This window comes from Colletotrichum chrysophilum, assembly GCF_026319265.1.
Source record: "Colletotrichum chrysophilum strain AFK26 chromosome Unknown scaffold_1, whole genome shotgun sequence".
NCBI classification, from domain to species: Eukaryota; Fungi; Ascomycota; class Sordariomycetes; order Glomerellales; family Glomerellaceae; genus Colletotrichum; species Colletotrichum chrysophilum.
This window is the reverse complement of record NW_026517288.1, coordinates 807,504-831,020: the sequence shown is the minus strand read 5'-3', so window position 1 is coordinate 831,020 and position 23,517 is coordinate 807,504. Positions and strand designations below refer to the sequence as shown.

The 23,517-nt window shown below is 55.7% G+C and overlaps 2 protein-coding genes across 2 annotated transcripts; one reads left to right on the top strand and one right to left on the bottom strand.

Annotated features, from left to right (window-relative positions):
• Window positions 1-1,471: 1,471 nt before the first annotated feature.
• TOF1 (Topoisomerase 1-associated factor 1) lies at window positions 1,472-5,006 on the bottom strand (the record flags this gene model as incomplete). Its single annotated transcript, XM_053173190.1, has 3 exons — window positions 1,472-2,454; window positions 2,507-4,880; window positions 4,932-5,006. The coding sequence occupies 3 exons, from the start codon at window positions 5,004-5,006 to the stop codon at window positions 1,472-1,474; spliced, it is 3,432 nt and encodes a 1,143-aa protein (XP_053042896.1).
• Window positions 5,007-5,512: 506 nt separating this feature from the next.
• On the top strand, window positions 5,513-6,588 carry COL26b_000219 (uncharacterized protein; the record flags this gene model as incomplete). Its single annotated transcript, XM_053173189.1, has 3 exons — window positions 5,513-5,647; window positions 5,709-5,808; window positions 5,858-6,588. The coding sequence occupies 3 exons, from the start codon at window positions 5,513-5,515 to the stop codon at window positions 6,586-6,588; spliced, it is 966 nt and encodes a 321-aa protein (XP_053042895.1).
• Between the last annotated feature and the right edge of the window lie 16,929 nt (window positions 6,589-23,517).

Genomic DNA, 23,517 nt, shown 5'->3' with positions numbered 1-23,517 from the left:
CACCGCGTGCGGTCCGCTTCCGTCCTCCCCTGACGCGCCCAAGCGAGAGGTTGTTTCATCAGTGACTTGTAAGGCAGACAAGACGCGATGATCTTGACGTGACTCCCGCAATCGAGAGTGCGGTCAGTTCACTCGCCACTGCGTCCCCTGGCTCCAACCCCTCCCGGGGAATCAGGGACTCGGCGTCCCGGTCAGCCTCCCATCTCTAATACCGGGCGACAATACAATGTTGGCCTGCAGAGATGCATGCTTTCCACGAGCCCTCGATGGTCCGCACCCAGTCGCTTCCTTGCGAAGGACCTGCACGAAGACGTTCTGGGATACGCTCACTGCCGCGCTCGACCAGGACCCCGGCTCACGAGTATCTTCCACGGTATTGTAGAGCCGCCTCAGCGCGCTGGAATTGCCGTGCAAAAAGGCCGCCGAGCGTGAGGGATGGGATGATGGCTCTTGCAGCCTTAATTTTATCAGAAATCCCCTGCTGGTTTAGGGCTCGCGCACGGAAAACGCGGCTTTTCGTGGATGCAATAAATACAGGCACCGATTTACCTTACTCTATCCGCCGGCCATCTTCTCAACCGTGTCACCCTTTTTCGTGTGGAGGCACGAGTTTGGCGAGAGAACTGTCAAATTGCCGCTACGAGAAACGCCGCCACCGCCGAAAGCAACCCTGGGGCTAACGGACCGACGAAATGTGTCTTCCCTTCCGAAACAAATCTCAGTGAGTAAAACCAATCGCCGCCATGCAGTCTCCGATACCAAAGACGGCTGACCAGGCCTTCATCGCTACCGTTCAGGGCTCCCCCGGAGGAAAGGAGTCGCCGCAGGTCTTTCATCTTGGGCAGCTCACAAGAACGAGCAAAAACCGAGTCGCCAGCCTCATCAGGAAGCCGTCCTTCTCACACCGATGGACGTGGCAACTCCAACGACTCTCATACACCGACGACGACCCGAGGCCGTCCTTGACACCACGTGAATCAGAGATTTCGACCATAAACGCGTCAAACACCATAACATTTTGTTGCACGGGACAAAATGGTTTGTGGTTTGCGGAGGATTGGCGCCGCGCAAAGCATTACTGGGTTTTGCAGCAGTCCGGCTCGTCTAGTCTTGAGGCACAATACAAGAGGCATTGCAACCAACCCAAACATACTCTTTTTCAGACCAGCGTGGATGTGACAAACTTCATGTCCCTCTGCTCTTTGAGGTTGTCTGTTAGGCGCAGAATCGCGAGGACGATTGGGAAGAAGGATTGCACCACAGCGCGTTATATAGCACGGCAGCTTCGTATGGCATCATCGACTTTCGATACCCACATCGCACTGGAGGACCACTATCTACATGATTTCGCAGTCGGATACGATATGAATTAAACCATAAATCGTGTGATCAACATTATACCGCCTACGCTATGCATCTAGGTCTTCCGAATCCCAAGACCCGACAATCCAAACGCCCAAATCCAGCAAGGCTATTCCTCGTCACTGCTATCCATTACAAAGCCGCCCCTAGTACGTTTCCTTGGCCTCGCCGCGGCCGCCGGAACATCATCATCTTCAGTGTCAGCTTCCGCCCCCTTTTCCTTATCAGCCTCTGCCGTGGCAGAAGCCTCTGGAGACAACTTTCTCCGTTTCCTTCTACTCTTACTTTGCGACGAACCCGGACTCGACGTCAGCGGAGTGTGGTTGTCTTCCTCTCCGCTTCCATCGTCCATGTCCACGTCAGCGCTGGGCCTAGTTGACTGTGGTGTGCCTCTTGTGATGGCCAGGACGTCGTCATCGTTGTCATCACTGTCGTCTAGCTGCATCGCAGCTGCCCGCTTCGTGGTCTGGGAAACCTCTGCGACCACCTTTTCCGCAACCTTGGCTACGCGGGACCGCTGAGCCTCTTCACGAATGAAGAACTCGCGATCGTACTCTTCGTCCGTCTCGTCATCGCTAGCGTGCACATACGCTTCACTCTTGATCTTTCTCATCTTCTCCCTCTCACGGTCCCGGCGTTTCCTGGCCTTTTCTTCGAGTTCCGAGTCATTGGGCGCCTCCTCGTCCTCGGTCGCCTTTCTGCGGCGTCTCTTCTTCGTCTTCTTGGCAGGCGCGTCAATCGCTTTGTGAACTGTCGGGCCAAGGGGCTCGAACAGCGGGCCGTCATCGAACATGTCGTCGTCGTCATCGTCATCATACTCCACGCGTTTCCGTGGCGCCTTCTTGCGCCGAAGCTGATCTTCGGCGGATCGACCATCGTCAAAGGTTGGCGGACTGAATTCAGCCTTGTTGATGAAGTCGAGGCTCTCACGCAAGTGGTCCGCGGTGACAGGAGGAGGGAGTACCCAAAGAGACTGTGATGTCTCATCAAGCATTGGGGCGAGCCTTTCCATACCAACCAGTTTCATGAGAAGACGCAAGTGGGGGTTCTTGAACATTGCCGTCTTGCGAGAGTCGTCATCCGGACGTACGGCTAATGGACGTTAGCAAGTTCATGCGCGGCGCTGGGAAGACATTTAACTTACTGAAGACATCAGGCAGGGCCTGGTCGTTGGGTGCGCCATCCTCCGGCAGCACATCAGTGCCTTCAACCGACGGTATGATCTCGTTTGCTGCTGCCCAGGCACGGCGTTCGCTTTCGACTGTCTCGAGCGTTTTCTTGACCCAAGCGATGTGATCAGCTTGATTCTTGTCAAGCAAGACGCCAACGACGATAGCAATCTGCTGCTCCCTGTCTTCCGTGTACTTGAATTCGAGTTCTGCGGCGGGTTTTGCGTGCGACAGGGAGATCGTCTGCTGCTCGTAGCCGAACTCGAGGTAGTGAGCCGTGCTGTTGATCTTGGAGAAGAGCATCTCAATAATGAGCTCTGGCCGCTCGTCGATCTTCTTGATGCACTTTCGAATGATCTGCTTAGAGAGTTCTTCCCACTCCTTGTACATTCCGGAGCTCTTGTTGAGAGGTTCCGGGCCCTTGATCATGCCATGGAAGAGATGGATGATGTCAACGCGGAACAACATGACGCTCATCTCTTGCTTGAACGCGAGACGGTAAAAGTAGCGATGAGCACGCTTTAGCTGAGCATCGTCGAGATCTCTGTAGTATTTGGTGAAGGCGACGAATGTATCGACGACTCCCTGAGGCGTGAATCTGGATGTGAATCGATGGAAGTCGAACTTGCGCTCTTTGGACTCTCGCTCCGCATTGGCTTCGTCATTAGCGGATTCGTCTCCCTCGTCTGCCGCACCTTCCACGCCAGCAGCATCCTCAGCCGCCTTCTTCTTCTTCCTTGTACGCTTACGAGATCGGACCTGCATGTCCACATTCTGCTTCGAGTATGCCTCTAGGATGCGCAAGAAGTGATGTGTGAGTTCCGTGGCAGAGTCGAGATATTCGAAGCCCTGGTCCTTGTATTGCCTGACGACGTTGGCAATCAAGTCGTGGGTAGAGTCTTCGTAGAAGAGACGGCTGAGAATGTTCTCGGCAATCTCCTCGTCATCTTCGTTTCCAGATTCGGACATTTCCTGAACTGTGAGAAGAATCTGGGTGAAGCACCGGAAAGCGGCTGTCAATGTCGGCCACTCCTTGTGCTCCCAGGAGTCGTGCATGGTCTTGATCAGAATGATGAACATTTCTTGGTGCAGCACTCCGGCAACGAGGTTGAAACTGCTAACCTCGTCAGGAGCATTCGGCTTCTTTGCGTCACGTTTTGATTTCCTGCGAGCCCTTTCAGCCTCCAAAAACCATGCGACTAGATAAAAGAACTGTCTTCGGTGGTAGCCGAGGACGTGTGACGCCTCTCGTTCCAGAGACTTGCGGACATGCTCAAAAAGAGGGTTGAAACCTGCATCGAGAAAGTCCTCGACAAAAGTCCGAAGCTGCTTGCTGGCTCTCGCATTAAGCTTCACGGGAGCGCCCATGTCTTTGGCATCGGTCTCCTCCTTCTTCGACCTACGCGGCGGTCGGAATTTCTTCGACTCGTCGAGCTTCTGCTGCCGAGTTGCAGCATCTGCGAGCGCGTCCTGGCCAACGAGCGTAGATACCTTTCCGTCTTCGCGCTGCATCCAAACCATGGTGCCGAAACGATTGTGACGTGTCGGTGCCTTTTTGTTGTACGAATTGCGCATGGCGTTCTCTTTGCTCATCATTACCGATAGCTCCTTAGCCTTGGTCTTGTTCAATTGCTGTTCGTCCATGAACAGCTTCTTGACATCAACCTGCTTGACCAAGTGGAAGATGATTTCCATCACAGTAACATCCTCAGTCCTGAAGTCCTCCCCCATATTTGATGCAAACATCAGAAGCACCATGAAGATGTCCTGAAAGGAGAATGCGTCAATCGTCGTGGAACGGGATATCATGGTTTCGTCGCCGTCGAACTTGATGCCTGGCGATGGGGCAATCATGGCGATGTTACGTAGAAAGAAAAGGGCAAGCTTGATGATGCCCTGATCGCGGGGTGTGCGGTCGCCAATCGGAGTGGCCATTGCTGGGAGAGCGACGCGGACTGCGGTATGGAGGATCTGAGCTGCGTCGTAGTTGATGATTGCTCGCTTGTAGCCCAATTGGGCGAGTTCGAGGGCAGGCATGTGTCGGTGGTGGTTGTTGGTCATTCGCTCGGGGTCTTTTTCCAAGGGCCACGTGATGGGCACCAGCATCTCGATACATGCAAGTGCGATTCGCGCCCTGAATTTGTTGTCGGTGGCACTCTCAGGCCACCCCGCAAGAATCGGGAGGAGATCTCCCTCGACGAGGTTTGCTTCCGAGATGCAGCGGGCGACATCCATCCGGTTCGTCTTCTCGTCGTAGAATCGAATCCATTTCTTGAGGTCGCGAAGGACTTCGGTAGCGTCATCACCGAGTCTGTATGATCCATCTTCGGAGGAACCCGTTCCACCAAGCTATCGCACCGTCAGCGGCTGAACAGGGAATTGGACGGCTTTTCCACTTACAGCCGAAACAAGACTGTTGATGTGTGCCCGAACTTCGGGGTGGACGACATCGGTCGTTCCGTCTGGCATCTCCATCTTGCTGGAATCGGAGAGCTCACGGTGAGGGCTGAATCGACTGTGGTTGTGATGTTGAACCCATGCGCAACGCCTGGTCGAGCAAGTGTAGAGCTAAAGAGATTCGACACCAAGACGCGCTCGACGCGTACAAAGCGCGTTCCAATTTGGCAGACCACTCAAACTAGCCCCACGTTTATCGTGGCTAGTGCTGTGATAAGATTAGATAAGATAGTCGTGGCTGAGGCGTACCTTGCCTTAGCGCCAATGACCGAGGCCGAGGTTAGCCGAGGGCCTTGAGCTTGATCGTCTTGGATCATCATCGACGTACTCTCAGACGTCCGATCGCCGTTCCTGCTCAACTATCAAAACAAACATTAGCTTCTGAAAGGCTCAATCTACAAATTGACTCTTACCATCAAGTTTTGTTGGCAAATTGGCCGTCAGTCGTCTCAGCCGACCTGTTCTTGTCGACTCCTCAACCCCACTAATCCCTGTCCTCTGACGTCTTCCCCATCTCGACAACCATGGCGACTGCAATTGCTCGCGTACGATTCGCAGCCAAGCTGCCTGGCCAGATTCGTGCTTTCAGCTCGACTCCTAGGGTTGCTTCTGCGACAGGCGGAGTCAAGAGACTGGGTGTTATTGGTGCTGGACAGATGGTATGAGGGACCCAGTTGACATGTGAAACTCACGATCGAGTTGCTAACTGGCTTCACTCAGGGTCTGGGCATTGCTCTTGTGGCCGCACAAAAAGCTCAAGTCCCCGTCACTCTCGTAGATGCAAACAAGGCAGCTCTTGATAAGGGCCTGGGCTTTGCCGGTGAGTCCGCAGCATCTCCAGTCGCATGACTTAGCTGACTGGCCGGCAGAGAAGCTCCTTGCCAAGGACGTGTCTAAATCTAGAATCACCCAGGAGCAAGCTGACCAGGCGCGCTCTTTGCTCTCTCCGGCCACTTCAATCGACCAGCTTTCAGATGTAGACTTTGTCATTGAGGCCGTCCCAGAGATCCCCAACCTCAAGTTTGAGATCTTCTCCAAGCTCGCTGAGGTCTGCCCCAAGCATGCCATTTTGGCCACCAACACCTCCTCTATTTCCATTACCCGCATCGCGGCGTCGACGACAAAGGACCCCACGGACACTTCCGCCAGCTCCCGCGTCGTCTCTACTCACTTCATGAACCCCGTTCCGATCCAGAAGGGCGTCGAAATTATCGGCGGCCTGCAAACGAGCCAGGAGACTCTGGACAAGGCCGTGGCTTTCTGCAAGGCCATGGGCAAGGTCACCTCCGTCTCTGCTGATTCCCCGGGTTTCCTCGCCAACCGAATTCTGATGCCTTACATCAATGAGGCAGTCATCTGCTTGGAGACCAACGTCGGCGACAGAGACTCCATCGACGCCATCATGAAGAACGGAACCAACGTGCCGATGGGACCCCTCCAGCTTGCTGACTTCATCGGTTTGGACACCTGTCTTGCAATTATGAAGGTGCTGTATGAGGAGACTGGCGACTCCAAGTACCGTCCAAGCGTGCTTCTGCGCAAGATGGTCGATGCAGGCTGGTTTGGCAAGAAGAGTGGAAAGGGTTTCTACGACTACTAGACTGGGTACCAAAAGTTGGTCTCTTACGGTGTTGGTAACTGGGATACGTCGGCTTCATGTGGAGTAAAGCTGGGAGACTGATTTGTTCACTGTCGGCTCAATTGACTTCTTAACATCGCCATCCCGTGCTGTCCGAGGCGTGACATATTGACTGGAGCATTACAAATCTTTCATTGCCAATTCAGGGGCTTCTCTGCGTCGATATACGAGTATCAAGCAAATTCTCGTCCACGGCTTCATGAGCTCTAAGAGACAAGGATTCTTCTTGCTCAATGTCTTGTAGGATTGTTTCGTCTCCTTTTCCATTTCTGTACCTTGCTGTGTGTCGTACCTTGGACTCTTCTTCCTCTACACCCGTTTTCCTGCCTCGCCCGACACTTTGTCATGCCATTGCATCGAATAAACATATTTGCCTGTCCCACAGGCGAAGTCTTCGCTCCCTGCGAAGCAACGTTTGACCTCCTAAGTGGCGACTGTTTCCGGCGTAAGCTTCAACGCGCAGGCCGTTCTACAAGAGACGTGTCAAGCTGTTAGTGACAGGCAACATAGCTCGACATCCCTTGCCATCGTCCGAATCTTCGAACCCAACCTACACCTCGTCCTCGGTTTCATCTTCTGGCGTGTTTCTATCAACGAACAACCTCCGGTGGCTGCGTTCAGGGGGACGAGGCAGCCACAATGGGACGACCCAGACCGGCGACATGTCAACGGGACCGGCCCTGAAGATCATCGTGGCAAAAACCGGCCAAGCGTGTGACCATCGTCCCAAATTCGGAAACTCTTTTCCATGTTTTCTGGCCCCCTCTTTCCCCTTCCCCCCTTCCCGGCTCATGGTCAGACGCAGCTCTCAGGGGCGAGGTGCTGGGGGAGACCCAGGCTGACAGAAACGTCTGCGGGAGTTCCCTGAAGATCATCAGGGCGGCCTAGACGTTGTTCTGGTCTGTCCGAGGGTCATGTATCATGGAGTAGGCTTTGTCTTGCGTGTTTCGAGGTGTTGTTTCTGGTATAATGGGGGCCGAAAGGGGCGAAGCTCCCGTCTGATGGTTGCCTGCCACGCATCGAGGAGGCCAGGAGCAAGCTAGATCCTTACGATGAGAGTTGACAAGAGAGGCTGCTTCTGGATGTCATTCGTTGCCCCTGCCTGTCAAACGCTAGCTTGAATGTGGCGAGGTGGACGACGGGTACGCTGGCGAAGAGGTATCAAGTTGATACAGCATCAGTCGACCCAACTCAATTTTTCCTAGCGTGTACTCTTGACCTAAGCCTTGTTACTATGGGTAACGTCATCTATCTGAACTACGTGTGGCGAAGCCGTTCAAAGACGTCTCAGGGGCTGTGGGAGTGGCAGGCTGGGCACCGGAAGCGAAAGTTGGCGATGTTGAACCACAAGCTTGACTGGAGGAAACTATCTGCATATTGGACTAAAACTTAAACACAGATATTTCTTTTTGTACAAGTTTCCTTGACTATACTCAAGGTTCATGTGGTGTAATAGTTCAACCTCGTGTATACTATCACGACACACAAACAGCCTGACGACCGTGCCACCATAACAGGCCTTGCTTGTATCGACCACTGGCCTATGCGACAGGTAAACGACTGTCCAAAGCTCCTGCGACCGTTTCTAGCTTTCTGTTGAACACTTTGACATGTTCGACGTGGGATAATAGGCTAGTGCCGCATTTTGGGATCGTAAATAGATTCAGGGGCGTATAAACGAAACATCCCAAATTAATAGTACAAGCAACTTCGCTCAAAACGGCCAACTGGCTTACAAAACAGGAAAGAGATAAAAAGAATGCAGACAGGTATATCCGTGATCTCCTCAGGTCAATTTGTTGCTATGTCTTTGTATCTGAGGGACTCGTCGACGGTCGTTGAGGATCATGTTGCGGCGAGTCTGGAGAAACACGTGGTTTGCAACAGAATCGCGTGGCAGGCAGAAACTCCATTGCTCTAAATGTTGACTTCTACTACCATGTGTCGCACGTGAAGGTGCCTTTCTCTTGAGGGCTCGCAAACTGTGTTTACTGCTCTGCTGGAGTGGATGATGGTCTTCATGTACATGGAACTGACCAACAGAGACTTGAATGTCGACAGGAATAATGAGGAAACATGGATTCATAGAGACCGTCATTTCTTCCTGTGCTAGGGTAACTACATCTCCTATGTACTGAGTTCCTCGAACTAATTACGATAGTAGAAGGAGTAAAAGGACTAGAAGTGACGACAACAATAGACGATGATGATAGGCAACGACAATAATAACGGTAGTGGTCACAACAACGAATACCAGTTATTAGTTTATAAAACTAGTCGTTCTAGCACAGGCGAAATGGACAGTCTCGTTTAGTACACACAAATGCTGTCCTATTGCTAGGAAAGGATTGAATGAATGATATTCGAGCATAGAATCAACTCCCTAACATTGTATTCAGCTTTCGTATAATCAACTACGTAACCTACTTCCACACTTGATAACAACGGAGTACTCCATTTGATCTAGAAGCTCACTTTCCGATGCCTGCATTTCTCAGAGATGATTCAAATGACTACTGCTGATTCTTACGTGCGGATTGTCTTACAGAAGACAGCTACAGTGAACACCCACCAAGCCTCCAAACAGAACACCGGCTGTCACGGAAGCTTCCAATCGTCCACATCAACTTGACAGACGTCAACAGCAGGCGCCCAAATCCAACTTGATAATCTCAGTCTCTGCACCTCCATCACACCATGATCGAAACGACGAACCGCCGCCAACCCTCAACATCGGATGGGTCGTCACATAAACAGGGGCAACAACAGCATCCTACTGGACAACGCAACCAAACAAGGGGCAAACGAGGGGAAGACAGAGATCGTCACAACCGCCCAGAGAAACCATCCGAACACGACGGTCTAGAACCTGTATTGTGCCGCTCACGGTAGCATTCCACGACGACCCTCACGCAAGCACTTACGGAAGCCCTCCCTCATCCACCTCCCCTTCTCCCGTCCACCATCTCCTTCCACCAAGAAGTGACCTATCTCATCGCCAAACGACAGCGGGCACGAATCCCAATTCCCCCGCGGGAAAACCCCCAAACACCCGAGCCTTTAGCTCCGGAGGGTGGAAAACTGCAACACCATACTTGGGCCCGCCCCCGGGAGGCGAACACGGAAGTCCGCCCTCGGCAGCCCGCAACGCAATTCCCACAAAACACACAAGAGCTCCGCGCCACTCGGCCGCAGGCACGGGAACAGGGACACAGGATGACGGCTTGGAGTGGGCATGTCTCTGTCTCTCTCACGATGTCACTCCTGAGACTTTCTTGTCGGTGTCTACGGCATACACGCCCCCAATCTATCGGACACCCGCGACGGCGGGAAGACGAAACGGACGAGGCAGCCGCGGCCGGGGGGGACACTCGTTCGACAGAACACCCGGAGCCCGCTTCGCATCAGCGATACGGGAAACCGAACACGGCGCATGGAGAGGCAGACATTCACGCAAAAACAACAACATCAAAAGGTCCGCAGGCCGGGATGCCGCCGTCTCTGTGCCGCGTTTCTGGAATCAGTGTACAGCCACCCCGAGGACGGCCGATGCCTGTTGTCCTGTAAGAGCCGCGGTGGAACAAGTCCAGACTCTCCTTCCCTCTCGGCTCTCTATTCTAGACGCGGTATCTCGCCGAGACTCGTTCTGGGTTTCGAGACGATCGTGAAGTTCGACGACACACGTACAATTCCCACGAACGCGGCCCCATCACCATCTCAAGTAAAGATGTTCCTCACGCGGGATTGGAATGGTATACCCAACCCTGTCAAAAGCAGCAGCAACAGCATCAGAAAAAGCCGCGACCGAGGCAGAGAAAGCCCACCAATCCCGCTACGTGTCGTAACGTCTCATGAGCTTCATGGGCTTCACACATTTGCGAGAGAGGTACATACTGCCCACCCCCGGGACGGACAACACATCAACCTTGCGGTTTTGTAATCTACCTTACCTTACCTAGTGATCGCCGACCATCATGAACCACTTCTTCGCACATTTCGCATGCAAAAAAATGCCGAACCGGTGGCCTTAGTCCCGCGAGGGCACGGGGAGGGGGCGGCTCTGCCACTGCAGGTTTTCCTCTTTCGGGTTTTCCATGGCGTGAAACACGACGTGCGGGGCGCCGCTGCTGCGATGGGAACGATGCGAGGCACGCAGGAACCACCAACTGGCTGCGAGACGCGTATGTCTGCTACAAGAGGTGGAGGGAGGACCAGACAACACAGCCGCGCATGTAGCAACGTCAAAAAAAGGAAGGAAGGAAAGGAAAGGAAAGGAAAGGAAAGGAACAGCTATAGCGGACAAGGAGTCTCTGAATCGTTCCAAACGCGGTGCGGGAGGATTTTCTCGCAGCGGTTTTGGTGGGTTTGATTCTCTCTCTCTCTCTCTCCGGGCGTTGACGCGGTGCTTGTTTGAGAGGCGTTTAATGGGCGCGAACCTGATCGACGCGGGCTACCGTCCTCCCACCCCCAGAGATTTGCGACTGCGGGAAGGGGAATCATTCATGGCACGACTTGCGACGAAGTGTTGTCCCGTTGTGGGCGATGGCGAGGTGTTGAGATTTGGCAAGGAGGCTGACTGCAACCCCGACGAGCAATGCGGCAAAAAGCAAAGAACACGGCAATGGAGAATGACAAAAAAATTGGCACTTTTGGCGTCGACCGGAAGTGAAGGCATGAACGGGCTGGATGCAAGCACCCGCCTCCAACGGTCGCCGTAGATGCCACCTCCCCTCCGGAAGGCAACCTTAACTGGCAGGTATCGAGTACAACTCGGTCAGGATGATGCATTCTCCTCGCGGATGCGGGTGCGCGCGCGCGCGGGGGTGAGAGAGAGAGAGAGCGTTGGCAGCGATCCCGAGTTTTGCGATCTGTCAGGTCGCATTGAAAGGGCTGAGGAGGGGAGGGGGACAATGTTCACTGGTACTGGCAGAGGGCCGCACGGATTCTGACACTTGCTCTGCGTGGGCATCCCGGGCGATATGTCGTCTGGCATGACACCTCTTTTTGTCCTGGGGCTGTAATAGTAGGCAGGTAGCCGAGAAGGGGGACGGGGTGACGAGAACAAACGCTGAAGTGACAGGCCAGGCTCGTTCCGAGGATGTCATGGTGAGGATGTCATGGTGAGGATGTCATTGTGGAATTCAGTCTGGTCTGAAGTGGTTTGCTTTTTTTGGGCGGGAGGCACGTGGTTCCCGTTCAAGTGGCAGGTATAGCATGGCAAGGAAAGGGCGCGTTGTGTTGGTGTTGGCGATGGTGATGGTGGTGGCCCATGGACATCGCCGATATGACGGATGGGGACCTGGACGTGCCAAGGTGATGGGTTGCTGGACTTGGGCTGAGATGGGGGCCCAGAGGGATGTAAAATTAGCCCGGTGATGCTATTTCGAACGCTGGCGATGGGCGAAAAGCTGGGGCTCGCCATGGGCTGGATGCATGCTGTCGTCGAGTTGCGGGCATTGCGGGATCATGGATGGGGGCGAGGAGGGATGGGCATGGCTGCCATGGGGGAGAGAGCGACTCTGGACATGGGGGATGCACACGATGTGATCGGATGGGATGGGACGGACGATGGATTGATGGGTGGATGGAGGGGCCATGGGTTCAGGTTCGGGGATGAACGACAGCTCGCGGTGCAGCAGATAGGGACGGACGACAGACGACAGACGACGGACGATCGATGGTCGGCGGGTTCAAGGTTTGGACCTGCTTCAGTGCTGGGCCGTGGCGTTGAAGATGGACTGAACGGGAATGCCGTCGTGCCATTGTGCGGCCTGGTAAAACAGGAACGGCTGTCGTCTTCAGACGTTAGTCGTCTCAAGTCAGCCTTGTCAGCAGAGAGTTGGGACTTGACTGACTAAGGTTGGGTGGGTGGGTGCAGTCAGGTGATGGACGGGCTTGATGCATATTTGGGGATTGAATTCCACCTGCCTATTGATAAGCAGTTGTATACATGCTCAGAAATAGTATGCATCAAGTGATGCTTGTTGCGGCTGGCGACGTGCGGCAAGCACTCGTTGGGGTCCGGTCTTAGCTACGGCTTGGTATTGTGCGAGGTTGTCGAGCATCAAACCACCAGCATCTTTCAAGGCATGCATGCAACATTGTGATGTACCTACGGCAGTACCTCTACCATGATGCAGCACTGAGCATGTTAAGCGGACGACCCGATCAGCCATCTTGGCTCTGCCGGAGCATGCCTGGCGATTGCGACGCATAGTTGGGGTGTTAAGATGTGCTAAGAACCCGCTCTGCGAAAGGGCTGAGAAAGGGCCTGCCGACGAGTCTAAAAAAGAAAGACGCCCTAACGCAGCTCATCCTTAAGCGAACTATTACCGCGCGCCCTCACATAATGTCGAGGTTCTTTCTGCTGCTGGCCATCCCGCTGCCCGCCCGCTGCGACGAGGTGGTGGTGGTGTAAGGCACAGGCACAACAACACAACACCTGGCCAGGCACAAGGCACCAGGCACGCACCGTCACGCTGCAGCACACCACACAACGCTAGGTAAGATTGGGCAGGGCCATTGGGGTCGACAGGTCTGCAGTGCTGCACTGCGCGTTGGCGGAGTATGACCCGACCCGCCAATGCAAGACGGCATCGTCTTTTTTTTTTTTTTTTTTTTTTTTTTCTCCTGTTGGCAGCATGACTTCCTTTTCCCACGTTCGTTCTTTCTTTCCAAGGTCCTTCCATCGGGAAAAGGAAAACCACAAGGTGGTAACATATTTGTAAGAGATGCAACCGGTATGAGAAAGCCCGCCGTCGCATGGATTGGTTGGTCACTGCCCATTCTCGCTTGTCGTTGCAAGGAGCGGCACAGGAGATACTTGACGCGAAGAAGCAACGGCGGCGGCGCATTCGGGTGACACGATACCACACAAGGGGGGCGCGCGCTGAGTGGCTTCCTTCTCATGCCAGAAACCCGAATAACAAAGTTTGATATCCGAAGACATTCGGAAACCCGAAGACGCGACACGTCGACTCATTCGAGACTCGACGAGAAGCAGAGTAAATGATGCCGGGGCGGATACACGCAAGGAGCTAACAGCCAAAACAACACAACACACAAAAAAGAAAGGATCCGGCAGTGAAGCCAAACCCGACTGGTGGAGTCTGTTAATACCGGCGGCCGGCAGCCAGTCTCTGTTGGTCCGGGATCTGGAAACTGGAACCTGGGCAGAGCTAGCTAGCTGCTAAGTAGCTTGCTAGACGATGAGATACCCGCAGGAAAAAGCAAGAAGGGGGAGAAAAATGGCCGGTGCTCTCAAATGAAATCTGGCGCTAGGCAGCTAACCGTCTTGTCACTTGTCACCCATCTTCAAACATTATCAAAATCAAATTCCAAAGCCAGCTCACCGAAGGACTCCTCGGATGCCGTCAAACGGATACCACCCCCCAACGACAACCCCGTCGCTATCCTCTTGTGATAGCATAGCAAGAAGCCTTGCCCCGGCCTCAATAGCTATCCGCTCGCTCGCTGCAAGTAACCCTGGCGATATCCGCACAAAGTAGCGAGCGGCCCACGCCCTCCACCATGCTGCTACCTGAGCCTCGACTCAACACCACTGTCGCCCACCCCACCCAATTGTGGAGGATGACCCGATGAGCCTAGCGCGAAAAGGACACTTGTGGGTAAAAGAAAGGGACCCATCGAGAAATGTCCCCATTTTCCACCACCTTCACTCAATGGATGTCAACCCATACCGACAGGGCTAGACAGACAGGCGTGAAGACTCGAGCAGGTCTCTGCGTTGCGTCCCGTCAGGACGGACAAGGACCTGAGTCGCCGCGCATGCAAAGGCGCGCAGGAAGAAGGTTCGAGCCCATGCCTCATCCAGCTCGCCCGCCCCAGGACCTCCAGCGGGAGGGAAATGAAATTGAATGATCAATGATGTTTGGATCGTTTGACGAGGCCACGACCCTCAAAGCTCAGACGGGAATACCTATCCGCACCGCAGTACCCAACGATCCCGTCACGACGACGCGAGAGTAGTCAGGAACGGGGAGGCTCCACGATGCCAAGCTCTGGTATCTGGGATAGGTGAAATCGATAATCTGCCCAGTGCGTCTGCATGCCCAGACTTTTTCTCTTTCTCGAGAGCCCGTCATCGTCGCATCCCCAACCACCCCCTTGAGGTCCTCCCCGAGTGTGCTGAAAGTTGTCCCGGCCCGCACTCGCATGTTGTCCCTTTCTTCCCCGTCTCATCGCGAACTGCGGCCCCGTCCCTTCTCACGAGTCAACTCTTCTGCCCGCGCTCGCCCACGCGCCCACATTCTTGACGAGAAGCTCATCTCACGGAAAGGCATCACGAGCGGTGCCGGCGTGGGGTGGGTGGGCGGATAGGATGTTTTACGGGGGAACAGTCGGGAGTGGGACTTGTGGTGGTTCATGTTTGGTTAGACGAGAACGACAACGACGGGCGCGCGCGCGACGTCGTCGTCGTTGACAGGTTCACGCGCTAGCCTGGAGCCCTTCGCTCTCGCCGTCGGCGTCGCCTTGACCGTTGCGCTTAGTGTGCGTAGTGTGTGAAGGTGCCTGGTTGAGACGGGCCAGACGTTGGAAGTAGCCTCGCATGACTTGGCGGAGCAAGGCTGTTAGAGCTTGGCTCGGTTCATCTCTTCCAGTCCTTCCAGACGCTTCGCGCTTGTGTCATCCCGTCCGTATGGTTCGCCTACACACGGCCATCCGTAACTGTAACTTAAAGCAACATCCGCGGTCTATAATAGACAAGACGCCTTGCCTTGCCTCGAACTTTTGACGCCGCGATAAGACGGACGTGGGGGGATGGGAGGAACAGCACAAAACCTGGTGCCCGGTTTCACCAAGGGATCGGCGTCTCGAAGACCCTTAGAATCTCTGCAGTGAAGTCTAAAAGGGCTGATTCTTCGGAACAACCCCCCCTTCGTCGAAATACAGTTTTCTGGTCTGTCTTTGGCGCGGCGCGGCGGACGGGATGATTAGTCGATGGGGATTTGGGAAAAAACAAAGTCCCCTAAGAAAAGGCCCGGCCAATGTCAATTCATTTCAAATACATGCCTAGTCAGCGGGTAGGGTAGAGTGCAATTTGCAGGTTGTCAGGTTGGCACCTTATGCAAAACATGGACAATAAGAGTAAGGCAGAGCCTGCTGCAGCAGAGCAGCCAGCCTTGGGGCGCTAGAATAGTCGCTGCCGCGATACGGATACAGCGTAGCGCGTGCTGAGCACTGCGGCGTGATCGCAAGTGTTGTCGTTGTACTGGGGTGATGCTCGTTGTCGGGGCTATGCGTAATTCCGTGACCGAGGAGCTGGAAGAGGTTCCCGGATGGGCCGCCGTCCTGGAACCTTGGAAGGGCCGGGAATGCCTGCTGGCCGTTCGGATGCCACCCTGCCCAACTCGTCGTCCGATCGGCGCCAGCTGGGATAAGGCCACTAGCACTACCTGGCCTGCCTGGGCCGAGGCTGGGTACAGGAATACCTCTGTAAGCGGCTTAGCAATGTCGGACCGACAAATCCAGCTCCCCGGATAAGTGCACGTCTTCATATATGCATAACCGCATACCGTCCCCCCTAGCCGGATTCGATGCAGGCATGCGAACCTCAACCCGGCAGCGGCGTTGCAACGGTGAGCCGGGGTCGGGAAGGGACACGCCCATCGCAACGGAGCATCACCGCCGACGACCGAATACCACTCTGGACGATTCCGGCGCGCGGTACGGATAGGTGGGTTGACGGATACGTAAGACCATGTCTGTCTTTTGCGGAGAAGCTGCTGCTGCTGCTGCTGCTGCTGCTTTGTTGCGAGGACAGCCTGCGAGAAAACCCAGCGCAACAGAAAGACGGTACGGCATAGCGATCCAGCAGGTTCCGTAATTATCAAGATCGCACCATGTCCCGGATCCCGTCCATGTGAAGCACCGGCAGTGGCCCTTTCTTCTGCCTGCGGCGGGCCTTGCGACCCAACGTCCTTGACTTCGAACAGTCTGCCGTGCCGTGTCCGTTCGATGGCGTCCAGACCGCTCCCGCCGGGATTTGATTCTCAGGCCAAGGGAGACAAGAAGAAGACGACGGAAAGTTTGCTAGCCAGTGTCTCCCGAAACCATCCCCGTCACGTCCGATACCGCGCAGAGGATGAGCAGATGCACGCAAAAGTAAACTTCCCGCGCAAGGTTCGGACCCCTTTTTTTCTTCCTTCCTTTGCACGAGGTGCTCGGCTCGGCTTCAAGATGAATTTTACTTTTGCTGCCCACTGGCCGATGCGCTCACTCGCTGTCTCTGTCTCTGGATCTCTCCAGGATGAGCCGCCCCTTGATTCCGCCGTATTCTGCTGGCGAGATATCCGCATCCGCATCCCGCACCGCACCATTGCTGCGCCAGGGGTGCCTTCTCTCGAATTGCCTCATTTGGTTTGGGCTGCTTTCCACCGCACTCCAGTCGCGCGAGTGGTCCTCGTCCTGGGTTGCATCCATGTCCGAACTCGTCGCTCTTCTTCACCAAAAAATCAAATCATGAGCGTGACTGTGTTGAATGGACGGCCGACGACGACGACGACCAGTGACCACCGACAGCGTAGCGTTATCCGCACACCGCATTTGCCAAAAACCCGCGCAGAAAAGTCTTGGCGGCCATGGACCAGCGGTGTTTGGGTCCCCTTGAAATCCTCTCGATGTCCTCTTCTCATCTCGTCTTCGGCCGTCTCCCTGCGTCTCCACAGGAACGCTGGCTGCTGGCTGGGTTTTTGAGAGGGTGCCGCTCCGTCTCGTCATGGTGATGGTAACGGAGCCGCGCCCGGGCTCTATTGTGCTGGCGCCAGGAACGGAAGACACTTCTGCGATAGGCACAGATAGGCGCCGCCGTCTCGGTCACCCAGGTACTGGGAATTTTGCAGTGTATCCACGATCCATCACACCGAGGAGCCTCCCCCCCGTCTGCTCCTCTCTTGGTCTCTGACGCCCCGGAAGGGTCCCTTTTCAACGCTACGGTGCCATCCCATCGAACGCAACGGCGAGAATCAGCATTCGCCATTGCCGTCACCGTCGAATCGAACATGGTTATGGTACCACAAAGGGCCGTACCTGGACCGGTGACCACCCCATTTCTTCCCCTTCACTTCCCTCCTGCTTGGAAAAGTTGGGGGGCACGAACAGGTAACAGGGCCGGCACTCGCAGAGGCTTGTCGTGGGTGAGCCCTGTTCGCCCTTGCAGCCGCACCAACCAACCGGCGCCCGACCTGCTCGTCCCGTCGCTGGTGTGACACGGTGACCGGCCGCCAGCCAGCGCCGACGGGACGCCAGGCCAGAACAGTGTTCACCCGCTTGACAGCGCCAGCGCTGCCGCTGCCGCTGCCTGACGGGACGTTCGAGGGCAGCATGATGCGAAAGAGAGCCCGAGGAAACTTTGTGCATCCCCCAGGCCACCCGGCGATCCCTGTTTCTGACAGCACAGTCCCCCTTCGAAGGAGACAACTTCGAGAAGATTAAGACGCGGTTTACTAAGGCCCAAAGACCATCATCCAGACCGAGCATCACCAAACGTGGCGGAGAGCATGTTAGAAAAGGCCACCAAGCCACGCGCGCAAAGCTTCCTCGCCGCGTCTGAGGTTCAGGTCCGCTTGCACGTGAGTTCAAAACAAGAAGAAGAAGCACAGCCAGCTCTCCCACCACCAACTGCCCAGAGTCACGAGTGCGCGAGCATCTGCATCTCCACCGTCTTGACGCTGCCAAACGTGGAGACCAAGACACTCATTTTTTCTCTTTCGTCCTAGTGTTGATCTCAGGGTGCGATGAATCCATCGTCACCATGGAAGGGGTCCCTACCCTATTCTGGGCACCTTGCTGCCCTTCGGGGTCTCCTCACCTCGAAATGGGAATGAAAAGGCGAATCCGATGCCACTGCAACCCTATGGTCCTATTCATAGCCGCCGCCGAAAGAGAAAGATGACCCACTCCACGGACGGACGAAGAAAACGCTCAAGGACGAGGCCGAAGAAGTCGTTGGCGTTGCAAGATCACAGATTATCCACCCGTTGGGATAATGCAACCGTTGCGGATCGTGATCCATGTTCATGTCGCTGCCCTGAGCTGCTTTCCTGCCCCATGCGATGCCCAGTGTGCCGCCGTCGTCCATGCCGCCGACAGCAACGGCCGCGGGAGCGCCGCAACACGTCTTTGACGCGATACAACACAACACCTCGGCGACGCAGGCAGGGGTTGTAAGCCATCGTCATCGGCAGACGTCCCCGATCCCATCCCCCGACGTTGTTGCTGCTTCAGGCGGCTGACGCAGACGCTCCTTCCATTGAACTTCCTTTCGAAACAACACAACACCACAGCACCTTTCCCGAAACCGCAGCTGAATTCTCGCAGCCGCAGCCCATCGCGGCTAGCTGCCTTCACTCGCCCACTCACACTCACCCCAGCTGCGGCTCTCCGTTCCAACGTCGACCTGGCACAGGCCAACCAACTACCAACACAAACCCTTGCCCGTGCTGCTGATGCCAACCCAAACCCCCGTCCGTCTACGAGAAGATGGCGTTGGTGTGGACCGAGTGATGCTATTTTCTGCCCTCTTGTCCGCATGGAGTAGAGTGAAGCTGCAAGCAACAAGCACGCTGCGACTATGCGGTGGTGATGGTGGTGTGCCTCTTGTACCTTGGTATCTGATTCTTGCTGCCCGCAGAGACATGTGGTGGTGCCTGTCGCACGGGGACGGACCCGAAAAGCGGGCGTCAAACAGGGAAAATAGAAGGCCGCCACTTCCTGGGTCTCTCTCAACCGCAGCAGCTCGCGGCTGGGTAGGGTTCAGTGCAGACGGCGGCCGGCGTCTGGCGTCGTGACTCAGTTCCCGCTTCCGCCGCCTCTCTCCTCCTCCGCCGCCGCAGCACCAGTAGCCGCAGCCGCATTGTCCGGGATGGCTTTCCCATCGCAACGTCGCCGCACCACCGCATGCCTTCCACAGGTACTAAGCCGCCGCCGCGACCACCACCACCACGAGATGAGGGCAGCTGCGATGCGAAATCTAGATTGCCATGTGAGGAAGGGGGCTGAGAAAGACAAAGGCAAGTCGTCCCGGTGCTGCAGCATCCATCCATGCTCTGCTCTTCTGTGTCTCCCTACGAATATGTCTCTCCCCTCCGCGTACAAATCACACACACACACACACACACACACACACACACACACAAACACACACATACAAGCCACACGCAACTCCCTGTTTCTGCAGACTGATGCACTGCAGGTCAGACAAGCAGACAGAAGGGTGCTGTTGGTCGGACTACCCAACTGTGTGTGTGCGTTACGTGCGTGCGTGCGTGCGTACGTACGAAGTGCCCAACTGCCGCACGCGCGAGCCAGGGACAGACAGCGTCTGGATTTCTTGGCGGTTCATGTGTGCCATGTTCCTGCGGTCCTGTCATTCAACAGAACGTCCGTCGTCGTCGTCCCTTGCAAGCGTCTGTTTTGGTTGCCAGGGCCCAACTGCCGCAATCCACTCACTTGGGTTCCTCCTTGGGCGTGTCGTCGTATGGCCGCGGACAGCGTTACGCTTTGCGGTGAAGCATTGGAGAGGAATTCACTGTGAGAAAATCGCTAATCGAATGACGGCGTAGGATACCGTAGGATGGGTTATCAGGTTTCCCCTGTGATGTGACGACGCAACGCAATCCCTCCCTCCTTTCGGAAATTCCATGGCCATACAACACTACGTAAAAGGGTCAGCAGAACTAACGAACGAACGAGAGCAAAAAAAAACATGAGACACGCCAAAAGTTCCGCCTCACTGGAAAAAGGTGGATAGCACAGAGTACGCTAGGTGTAGTTCTTTGCCAAGGCTGCTAAGTTGTAGCAACATCACGCAGGTACGCAAGACGGGGACGCACAGGTGGAGCCCGGGGTGGTGTCTGCAGTCCCTCCTTTTGATTGCAGAAGGCAACTTGTAACGAGGGGAGTGGGGTTCGCCGTGTACCTTACTTCTACAACCCTTGCCGAGGAGAGTGAGAGATTCGCAGACGGGCGGGCGTTGTTCGTCTAGTATGGAGTACTGCGTGGTGAAGGAGGGCAAGTTTGGACGAAGAAAATGTCTTGGATGTATGTGCTGCTCGCCTCGCCTCGCCTCGCCCCACGGTTGCCGCGCTGTCGGAACCTGCTCTTGTCCTTCTCGTGAATCCTTCTGTGGCTCTCTCTCCCTCTCACGCCTCTCTAGCGCGACTGTGGCCAGAGCGATTCAGAGATCTCTGGGCCAAAAGCGAACAGGCATGACCCTGACAGGCCCGTGTGTCATGTTGATAGCCCCGATGGGGCCGTCGGCAGATTTGGCGCTGTTTTCCTTTACACTCCACACGTCCTTTTCTTTTCTTTTCTTGCTCCTTGCGCCTGCTCAGTGCTCAGAGAGCCTCGATTCAGGTACCTTGAGGCTTTGTAGCGGGACTTCGGGTAGCCCGCGCGAATGGCCTTGCAACGCTCGCCGACTTGCCTGTTGTCGGGACGCCGAGGTACCTCGAGTCCAGGTTGTTGTTTCTTGGCATTTTGCTCTTGGTGGAGGTTTGGTTTGTGATGGGGACGCGCTGCAGGAGCAAGTGCAGCGTCTGCAGAGGGCGTGATGTGCCCGCACTCGCAGGCAATCTAGGATCACCGGTGACCCGATCGAGTTTCTTTGAGGTCCCTGGTTCCCGGCCATGTATGTCTCTGTTTCTGCTGTACTCCTCGGACTGACCAGAGGTGATGGCAGTAGCCGCAGCAGCAACAGCAACAATGGCAACACCAAACGGCAGCCGCAAGCAAGCCGAGGCGAAGGCATGCAGAGTTCGAGCAAGAAGCAAAGAAGCAAGCATGCCAATGTCATGTCAATGTCAATGTCAAGCAAGCACCAGCACCAAGCTTGCTTGCTTGCATTGACGGATGTGGCGTCCGCGAACCGTCTTCCACCACTCTGCACGCAGTATTCCATCATCCAAAAGGTTCCCACCCGCGCGCCCGTGTCTCATGGATGGGCCTGATCATTGATGTGCGCCTGATACCTGACGCCCATCACCCGTTCCTCTCATCTCGACTTTGCCCTTGGGATCAACACAGGCATGGCACCAGGCCACCACACCAGACGTAACCTCGTCCCGCACCCGCAATCCAACAATTGAGCAAAGTTTGGAAACGCAGGCGCCCATCTCCTGTCAAATCTGTCTTGTCGTCCTATGTTCTCTCGTCGGCTCTCTCGCTTTGACGTTGAAGGCACCTGCAGCTGCAGCAACGCTCTCCACGGGCGGCGCGTGTCGTCGTCACTGGCTGGCTGGACGTTGAATCGTTGGGTCCCCGACCTCATCTACTGCGTATCCCCCGGCCGGCCGTCGCGGAGGTGCATTTCCCACCTTCTTCTGCGCGCGCGAAATTGGAGGACCCGGCCACCGCACGACGCGATCCACCGCCGGCCAGACAGCGCCCACGTTTGCTGTTTGGCCAGGCCGTCGGTTTGCATCCCGATGACGAGAGAGAGGAGGGGACGGGGATCCATCATCCCTCATCCATCATCCATCCCCCCATCCCAGGCTCCGGACCACCCCCCGGTGAGCGGTCTGCGAGGCACGGGTATCAGGAGGGCGTGAAAGGACCGATGGTCATGAGATTTGCAAAAAAGCAACACAACGGCATCGTTGACTCTCGATCCCCCAATTGCGTCGTCCGTCTGCCATCAGGCCAGACCGCGGGAGAGCCTCCCCACCACCCCCCCTTGCTCGCTGGATGAATGTAACTCTGGACGGTAACCAAGTACTTTTCCCACCTCATCGTCGCGTGCGGCGACATGTAGCGACGACTTCCTCTTGCTGCTGGCGACTTCTACGCCCACGCGGTGTCTTGGATGTGTCTTGCTTCGGACCATCCTTACAGATATTCTACATTTTGGGTGCGGGATAGATGGACGGGATTAGCTTTCCTGCGGCTTAGTGCCGGGTGGCTGTATGTATGTAGGTAAGGCACTCTGTCGCAGGCCATCCGTGGCTCCGGCACTGGTAAAATTCCCAAGGCCACCAACGCCAGCCATGTATGTCCCTCGCTTGCGCTGCACCACGGGTGGTCTCGTCTGGTATTGTCTTGCGGGTGTCTCTCCTCTGCCGTGTCTCGACCTTGCCGGTACGTATGGACGGTCTTTGCGCTGATGCTCGCTGCTGCTCATCTGCTCATCTGCTCATCACCCGCCCGCCCCTGGCCCTTGAAGGTCCGCGGAGGAGGCGACCGCATCCACCCCGTTCCCATGCCCATCTCCCTTCGCTCATCATACCGGGGGACAACAGCAGCAGCAGCGGCAGCAACAAAAAGAAGAAGGCCGGCCTGGCGGTGTCGGTGTCTGTGGCTGGCCAGTGGCAGCGGCTGGCCTGATGGAGCCACCCACTACTACCACGATTGCCCGTTTACCCCTGGATGACGAACGAGGAGATACCCTTTCGCGATTTGCTCTGCTGCTCCCGCCCAACACAGTCGGCAATACCCCCGCCCAGGATGAAACTCTGGCGCGCATCCCTGTCCCCCGGAGCATGCCAGATGGAAGCCTTCTACGGCCAAATCTGAGCACGGACATTTGGCGGCAGCTGTGCTGCTGGCTGCTGTCTCCGTTCATGAAGGAGCAGCAGCAGAAGCATTGTGCAGTGTGCAGATTGCAGTGCAGTGCAGTGCAGCCCAGCGCGAATTTACTGCCACGCCCCCCTGTGATGGACCTCGAGCAGTGAGCGAGCGAGTGAAAATGAGAACTGTGGGCGTGTCATGTGTGTCCTCCACCCGAAGCAGCGTCTCTGGTTCGTCGTGTCGGTGGTGCATTTTGCTGAGGAGACAGAGCGAGAGATCTCCCATTCCATTGCCTCTTTTTCGTCTTCTAGGCTCGGTCGACCACGCTCCTTGCTTCCGAGCTCCGTCCCTCTTTGCTGACCCCTC